Source organism: Antennarius striatus, chromosome 2, assembly GCF_040054535.1.
Source record: "Antennarius striatus isolate MH-2024 chromosome 2, ASM4005453v1, whole genome shotgun sequence".
Taxonomy (NCBI): domain Eukaryota; kingdom Metazoa; phylum Chordata; class Actinopteri; order Lophiiformes; family Antennariidae; genus Antennarius; species Antennarius striatus.
In genome coordinates this window covers 22,064,389-22,073,387 of record NC_090777.1, presented here as the reverse complement: position 1 = coordinate 22,073,387, position 8,999 = coordinate 22,064,389, and the positions used below count along the sequence as shown (strand labels likewise).

Sequence of the window (8,999 nt, the reverse complement as noted above, 5' to 3'; positions counted from 1 at the left end):
TAAAATCCTGACGTGAAATTGTGATATCACAAACACACGTAGTTACGTATCAAGATCTACTTTACAGGTAAATAATCACCATTTACTGTTAATCTGTTCATCATCGCTCAGTGATGAGAACATGAGGATTAATTAACCCCCTACCACCGCCTTCTTCATATTAATTTGATAACCCCTCTTAATTATGTGTTAGATTTATCTCTGCGGTTGTTTTTTATTCAGCCTCTGAATAAGAATCATAATTAAATAAATAAGTGATGACGCGGTCTCCTCCCCCTCCTCCTCCCCTCCTCCCCCTGTTTCCTCCATCGCTCTCTCCTCTCGACAGGCGGCAGGATGGACGTCGCAAATCAGGTACAATCATTCTCATTTAGATCGGATTTACCCATCGCATCTTCATCCTCAAAGTCTTCCCATTCGTCTCCATCCTCCTCTTCCTCTGCCAGCGTCGGTGCTCGGTGTTCAGGTGTGTTCGTGTCGTGTGTAGGGGCGGCCCGCCGAGGATTGGCGTCTGTCTCCCCGGTGAAGCATCTCAGAGTCGGGCCTCATCACCGACGTATCCCTCATTAGAACCGAAAAGAATACGTCATTTGAAAGGGAAGCAGCGAGTTTGACGTTTCATCTGATAAAATGATTAATTTTTTCTGATTTTAATTAATCGATTATTCACCATAAATTTGTTTCTGCGGCTCACTGTGGAAAATGTGGTCGAAAATCAGTAATAATGATCATATAGATCCACCTGGGTCGTACTAGTCGGTTTGCTGGTGTCACTGGTGGATCTGAGGTGTTTTTTTGAGGCGGACTGTTTGACGGCTTCACGGGGAGCAGCGGTGGTGCGTGTGGGCTTCCTCTGCCCTGCGTGATGCCTGCAGGGGAAAACACAAATAACCAGGAGTGTGTGTGTGTGTGTGTGTTGCGTGCGCGCGCGCGCGCGCGTGTATAAAATGGCAGCCTGATGATGATGATGATGCTGCTTCTATTTTCTCATTTTCACTGTTTCATCGTGTTTACCGTGTTTAACCCGTTTTATTTTGGGCTTCCCTCTATGTCGTCGTCCTCCTCCTCATTCTTTAGCTCCTCATCTTCCTCCTCCTGCTGCTGCTGAAAAAGGACACCAGAAATTCCTCAAATAGTTAATGAATCACAGCAGTTGTTTATATATTTATTCCTTCTGTGACGTTCCGTTTTTAATATTTAATGACTTGTATCTTCACACATTAGTTCTGGTTTAACATCAGCATCGTGACTATACAAAATACTCTCATAAAAACTCAATTAGAGTTGAAACCTCCTGCAGGATGTTGTCACGTCTGAGCCATCAGTCTCCTGATTGGTTCGCCCTAATCACGTGACCCTAAAACCCCGTCTCTAGAATCTGGATCAGATAAAATCTAATCCTGATCAAACAGTATCCTGGTCCTACAGTACTTTAACTTTGACCTGAATAAATTAACATTAATTTTTGTCTGTTTTATTGTGATCTTGGCTTTTCTTAATTTGATCTGTACCGCTTTATTGTCGTTTTTTGTTTGTTTGTTTGTTTGTCTGAATGACATGTTTGATATTTTTCCATCCGATCCTTTATGGAACATCAATGTTTTACTTGAAGGCGTTTGCCGTCTCAGAGTAACTTACCCACAGACTGAATATTAAATATCAGCTGAATGGAAAACAACAGGCTGAATCTGAGACGACATATTGATCAGTTTGAAGCATCTGCTTATCTGATAGATAATTAATCACACTAATCAGGAACATCCTGCAGGTATCCTATTGGTTTGGGTTGTAAGAACCACATCTGAATCACGTTTGCGCTGTTTGTTAAGAAAGTTTTAGTTTTAATTAAATAGAAATAGCTGAGACTGAAATTACTGAGATGTGTTCAGGTACAGTACGGAGTTTTTTCATAGTGTAACAATCATCAATTGATTGATATAAAATATGAAAAACGATTCAACGCTGAAAGCGTTTTGTACAAGAGACACTATGAACATCATGTTAAAACAACAACATTTTTGAATCATCAAAGCTCTAACTCAGTCTGAAAGACATTCACATTCATGTCTTCCCTCATTACATCCATAAACCTCCTCTTTGGTCTTCCTCTAGGCCTCCTACCTGGCAGTTCAAAACTCAGCATCCTTCTACCAATATATTCACTATCTCTCCTCTGGACATGTCCAAACCATCTCAGTCTTGCCTCTCTGACTTTATCTCCAAAACCTCTAACATGTGCTGTTCCTCTGATGTACTCATTCCTGATCCTATCCTTCCTGGTCACTCCCAGAGAGAACCTCAGCATCTTCATCTCTGCTACCTCCAGCTCTGTCTCCTCTCTTTTTCTGCTTTATAGAAATATTATAACCAGAAACTTTCTTGCTAAGTCTGTATCTCCATACTAAAACTGTTAGCAGGAAGTGTTAAGAGCAGGATTATTAAAATTCATGAGTTAATTTAAAATGTCTAAACATGAATGGACCAATTAGAACAAATGTGTATTCTGATTGGAAGTTTAATCAGCCAATCAGCATCAGCTGAATATAACTGTATCTGGGCCTGAGAGAGAAGGTGGATGTCCTTTTGCTCCTCCCTGACCAGGAAGTGTACACCTGTTAGCTTTCAGATTAGGATTAGTTAGCACCAGCACCAACCTTAGTGTGCTGGTGCTAGTGAGATGCTAATTAAGAAAGGGATTTGGAAGAAGAGATTCAGAAGAAGACTGAAGATGTCACCACTCTACCAATCAACCATGATTCTGTTTGGTGTGTATATTTGAGGGGGGGAGGGGGGTGCTGGTATGTGATACTGATCAACAGCCTCATTGTTGAACAGCGAACATTAAATAATGACTGATTAGAAATAGACATCTGCTGGCGTTCATGGAACATGAGGTCATAAAGAAACCATCTGCAACATTTCAGAAGAGAACTTCATCTGTTCTGTTCGGCTGAAAAAAAACTGCTCTGTCTGACTGGCCTTAAATGCATCTAAAGTGATTTTTATGAGTATACGGCCGTCAGTGTTTCGACTTTTAGCACCAGCATTTTTTGATTGTTATGTGTTCATGTTGCGTTCCAAAATCCATCTTTTCAATTTAAAATTTAAAATAAAAAGCATTTACGTATTTTCTTTCTTTTATTTCATATTTTCCTTCTTTTTCCCACTTCTTCATTTTCTATTGCTATTTTTTCATATAATTGTGTATTATTAGATTATGTCTGATTTTAAACTGATTTCAATACAACTTCTCATCTGTACTTCTGCTGATGTTTTGGATCTGATTGGTTCTGATGTGATCATGTGATTAAATGTCCTTCTGTGTTCCAGCTGGTGGCCCAGGGTCAGTTCAGGGTGCTGAAGGTACCTCTGGGCTTCATTAAGGTCTTAGAATGGGTGAGTTTTTCAAACCTGTGGTTCAAGTTGTGTGTTTTCTGTGTGGGCTGGTATCGGTTCGATAAAAGATTCATCTCATTTACTGTTCATGGTCAAGTCAAATAAAGAACGAGTCGAGTCACATAAAGCTCAATGAATGAAATACCTGTATTTATTCAAGATGGGTGTAAATCCTTAACAAACCAATTTTTTTGAAAATGTTCTTGAAATGTTCATTAAAAAAATCCTAAATATTTTAATAACCTAAAAGGTGAAAGTAAATACAACATGCAAAAAAAATCAAAAGACTTCCAAATCCTCTGGAGATTCCTTTTGGGGTGCAGACAGATTGTGATTGGCTGTCGAGTCTGATCATCAGTGGATCTGTTATGTTCAAAAATCAGTGAGCAGATGGTCACAGTCAGATTTTGGCACTGTGTGTGTGTGTGTGTGTGTGTGTGTGTGTGTGTGTGTGTGTGTGTGTGTGTGTGTGTGTGTGTGTGTGTGTGTGTGTGTGTGAATACTGGCACAGGTTTTAACCCACCTCTTTGCTGTATTATAGATTTATGCCGACGAGAGTCTTTTTAAAAAAAGACCCAGCAGCCATTTCTCTTCATACAGGCAGGAGCTCAGTTATTGTCCTGGTGTGTCTGAAGTTACACCAACAGAGTAATCGATTTTGTTTGAATTTCATTTTTAATTTAAATCGTCTCAGCTCACCTCTAATTTTTTATGCATTTGCAAACCTGATACTTGTTAGCTGATAGACACCGATTAGCAGCATCATTGAGCCGATAGCATCACTGCACCGCCTCATAGAGCTGCTAGCTAACGTTTTTATACACACATATGCTAATTTGTTGCTGTTTCTCTCACAGTTTTTCGCCATCTTTGCCTTCTCCACCTGTGGCAGTTATTCTGGAATGTTCCGGATGGCGGTGGAGTGTAAGAACCGGACTGACAGCGACCTGAGTATCGAGGTGGAGTTTGAGTATCCATTCAGGTCAGTGCTAGTCTCATAATGTTGACTGTCTTCTTCTACTGTGGATAAGGCTAGTTAGATGCTGTAACAGTGTATTGCTTCCCTCTACTGGTTGCTATTGATGAACAGCCTTTCTGGTTGGTATTCATTTCCATCCATACTGCTAGCAGTAAACTAATCTGCTGGCAATGTTTCGTGTTGTGTCGTGAAGTATACGTCAGCCTGTTGGTGGCGCTAAATGAAAAGAAACAGGAAGATTGAGCTTCATCAACATCGCAATCCCTCCTTCCTCTTCCTCACTCAGACTCCACCAAGAGTATTTCGACGCTCCCACCTGTAAGAATGGGAACACAGAGCGAATCTTCCTGATCGGTGATTACTCCTCCTCGGCTGAGTTCTTCGTCACCATTGGCGTTTTTGCCTTCCTCTACTCCACTGCTGCTCTTTGCATCTATGTTTTCTTTTTCGAGAAGTACAAAGAGAACAACAAGGGCCCTCTGATCGTAAGTGTGAATGATCGACGCTGACCACTGGAAAATATTGTTTTTCACACTGTGTGCGTGTGTGTGTAATTGTGTGTGTGTGTGTGTGTGTGTGTGTGTGTGTGTGTGTGTGTGTGTGTGTGTGTGTGTGTGTGTGTGTGTATGCTAGGACCTGGGTGTGACCGGAGTGTTTGCCTTCATGTGGTTGGTGAGTTCAGCAGCCTGGGCCAAAGGTCTGTCCGATGTGAAGACGGCGACTGACCCAGACAAAGTTATCACCATGATCTCTACTTGTCAAGAAGAATTGAAACGCTGCCGTGAAGTCCATGACCCAGTCATGTCTGGACTCAACACCTCTGTGGTAAGACCCACATCAATGGCTCTCCAGGTCAGGAAGGTTCCTTTGTTCATGCCTGGAAGCAATAATGACAAGAAGAGCTGCTGTAGTTCAGAATAAATCAGCCAATCATGGTGCATATCTGAATGTGTTCCTTTAACTGACACCGTCAGACCGGACAAGTTCTGGAACGCTGATGTCTGACTACCACCATCTGCTGGTCTAGAGAGTAGTTTCCTCTTACAATGGACAGACAATGTGGGTGGGGCAGCAGGACAAAAAGTCTGTTCTTCTGAGTTATCACAGGGATTCTGGTTTTGTGTCAGGACCAGGATTGGGAAGTGCTTCATGGAACTGATTCTTTCCTTCATCCCATTCTCCCTTCTCCCCACCAGGCTTTTGGCTTTGTTAACCTGGTCCTGTGGGTGGGAAACCTCTGGTTTGTCTTTAAAGAGACGGGCATCATTGCTCCCTTCATGCGGGCTCCACCTCCTCAGGAGAAACCTGCTGCACCAGATGCCTACGGCCAGCAGGGGGCGTATGAACAAGACCCTTATGCCAGCAACCAGGGAGGCTACCAACCCGACTACAGCCAGCAAGGATACAACCAGGTGACCAGCTGAGAAAATGACAAACAGCTTCAACATCTCAACAGCTTTCAAATTTAAAAAAAAAAGACAATTCTGCCAATGAACGATTAAATCAATAATCTAATTCTTTCAGTGATATTATATTATAGTACACAGTGTACTGCTACTGCAGAACATTCACTCAGTGTACTGCAATGGACTGTTGTGTTTCTTCCAGGATGCACAGTATGGTCAGGGCTACGGCCAGCAGGGGGCGCCCACCTCCTTCTCCAATCAAATGTGAGCCAACAGGAAGCAGGTGAGTCATACAGTAAGTGGCCACAGGGGACCTTCACTGATCAGTCCGGTAAAATCATTTGTTTCATTACATTCAACGGAACCTCCTTAAGGGATCAAACCTCTTTAACGGATCAATATTCGACGGAACCTCCTTAAGGGTTCGATAAAGTTCTACTTACTTACTTGTTCTTCACATTGCATCTCACAGTTCTGGGTTGATATAATATCTGTATATAGTCATAGTCATAGTCAACTTTATTGTCTAGTGTACCATCTATGCAGATAATCTACTAATTCTAATTTATATTGGTCTCCACTGGATTTTATTAGGATAAACTGATATTTTAATTTGTAGCTTAGCTGTTTAATGTTTGTGGTCATTTAGGGTTCTGACAGGTTCTGGATCAATCTGGACAATCAGGGACCTGACATCATGTCATGTTTGTGTTTCCTTCACAGAAACCTTTGGAGTGAACCAACAGTGGGTCGCCTGCAACCTACCCACAATGCAACACTCCTGTCTGCAAAATTAAAGGGTGGTGTGAGGGGAGGTTAAAGGGGAGGAGGGTTTAGATGTTGACTATAATCGATCTATGTGTAAATGATTAAAAGAGTTCTAAATGATAAATCCACAAAACAGAACAATACATTCAAAGCAGACGAACAGAAACCTTCAGAAATGATGTTGAGAAATATTCAAGTACCAAACCTGTGGACTGACGTATGTTTGTGTTGTATAGATATCACTGCGAGCAGATATATAATACAGACTGAAATGTTTACTCGTCTATGATATGCCCCACCCCCAGCTCCTCACCAGCCAATCATGAAGCGTTTCAGACTGGGTTCACACTGACTCAAACCGGATTAAACTTGGATCAGAACCGACATCACCTACCAGCTGCATGTAAATGGCGACTCAAGTGAACCCAGTCTGGACTCCAGCTTCATGGTGGAACCGGATTCCAAATGGCTACCGGTTATTCTTCTCTGTTAGAGTACATTCAGGCTCTGCCCATCAGCATGGCGCACAAATGTCTGTCTGAATGATCACATCTGGAGTCTCATAAATAATGACATCAGGACTGTGCATGTTGATAGACGCTAACGCTATATAACCAAGGTTTTTGTAGTTTCCTGTTTGATTTAAGAAGCGACAAACATGGACACAAGAATTTGACATCTCTAGATGTTTGGGTTTTTTTTCAATGCTGGAACTTCTGCGTTCATATTGTTAGTTAAAATAAATGTGGCTACTTTTTCAAAGGTGATTATGTTAGCTAGCTAGCTAGCTGCGTAACAGTGAAACTACCACAAACTGCTTGTTTTTAGCTCGCTAAGTAACACAATAAAAAAAATGCTCAGATTAAAACGGTTAGCTATTGCTAGCTAGCAAGGTTACATTAAATCCTACATTATATAGTTTAAATAAAAATTTAAAGAGTCCATGATGAGGTTGCCAGCTAGTTTATAGCAGAAAAATTAGTTTAATCCCATCAGTGACCAAGTAGCTTTAGACAACAGCTAAAGGTACATGTTGCTAAATAACAGCCACCAAAGCGGAAGCAGCTAGCGTGAACATCACACTGATTAATTGGATGAAATGGGGGCCTATTAATGATAATGTAAAATAAATTTTAGAAAATAATTTGACACTATGTTAGCTACACTGCATGAGGACAGGCTGCTTTGCTTAGTAATTGATTAAACAGCTAACCATTAGCTAAATTAGCTTATGCTAACTGCCTCTGACAAAAAAGAATCAGATGAGGCCATGTTAGCGTCATTGCACCGGGCTAGCATGTTGAACACACAAAATCTATCAAATACCAATAATTAAGATCAAAAGTCTTCAGACAGATGTTTGTTTGTCAACGTGCTGCTTTTTTCCCCCAGCATTTTCTCGGCTCTCAGCCAATCAGATGCAGTTTGTTTTTCTGGAAACTTCTAGTTCTAAAAAAAAAACAAAAATACGACAAAAACAGCTTTTGTTTCATTTTCTTTTTGGACAGTGACGGTGTTTTTAGCGTAGCTACCTTTGTCGGCATGGTGATGTGTTTTCTGCTCGTGTTGTACCTAATATTTCTACTTCCTGTTCTCTAGTACAGGTGTGACTGTGTGTGACTACACTCCTTCACATCACTCTTTTCACCCTTTCCCTTCTGTCCATGACTCATTTTTATTTTTCTCTTCATAATCTTACATTCTTTTTAAGTCTTTTTTTCTCTCTGAATCTTTTTTCATGTATTTTTTCTCCTCAGTCTCGTCTTTCGATCTTTTTTGTTCTACATCCCCTCCCCATATTTTTTCTCTCCTGCCTTTCCACTTTTAAAAAGATTTTTTTTACCGTTATCTTCTCCTCATCTTTGTCTCTTTTTCCTTCTCCTCTGTCTGCTCTTTTCATCCTCTTGTTCTCCATTTATTTATCCTCCTCTTAGTCTTCTCTTCCTCCTGTCACCATTCTTCTTCCATCCCTTCTTCTTTCTTCTCCATTCTCCTCCTCCTTCTACTCGCCCTCTCTTCCTTTCCCAATAGCTCTTCCTCTTCTTCTTTTCCTCCTCTCTGTTCTCTGTGACTCTCCTCACTGCCTCTGTGATGTAACTTCCTGTGTGATCTACTCAGCAGCATCAGTAACCCTGGCGACCGTGTTGACAGTGATGATGATGATGATGATGATGATGACAATGGTGATGATGATGTATGTGATTTGTTGCTATGGAGACACCCCCAGCCGTGTTTACTCAGTGTTAAGTTTCAATAAAACAAACTCGACCCAGTGGCTGTGTTTCTTTTCAAGAACCTGTGAATGGATGAATGAAGGAATAGATGAATAAGCACATAAATCATCCATCATTACCCATCTTCTCTTTCTTCACCCCTCCCTCCATCCTCCATCCCTCCCTCATCATTGTGGCTCCTCCCTTCTCTTCCTCTCACCCCTCCCTCTTTCCTCC

The 8,999-nt window shown here is 41.3% G+C and overlaps 1 protein-coding gene across 1 annotated transcript; it reads left to right on the top strand.

The window, feature by feature from the left end:
- The first annotated feature begins 291 nt into the window (after positions 1-291).
- On the top strand, positions 292-8,821 carry sypa (synaptophysin a). Its single transcript, XM_068331824.1, has 8 exons — positions 292-354; positions 3,331-3,396; positions 4,254-4,378; positions 4,662-4,860; positions 5,009-5,200; positions 5,572-5,787; positions 5,984-6,064; positions 6,505-8,821. Exons 1-7 carry the CDS (start codon positions 337-339, stop codon positions 6,047-6,049), a joined length of 882 nt encoding a protein of 293 aa, XP_068187925.1. The 5' UTR covers positions 292-336; the 3' UTR covers positions 6,050-6,064; positions 6,505-8,821.
- The last annotated feature ends 178 nt before the right edge of the window (positions 8,822-8,999 follow it).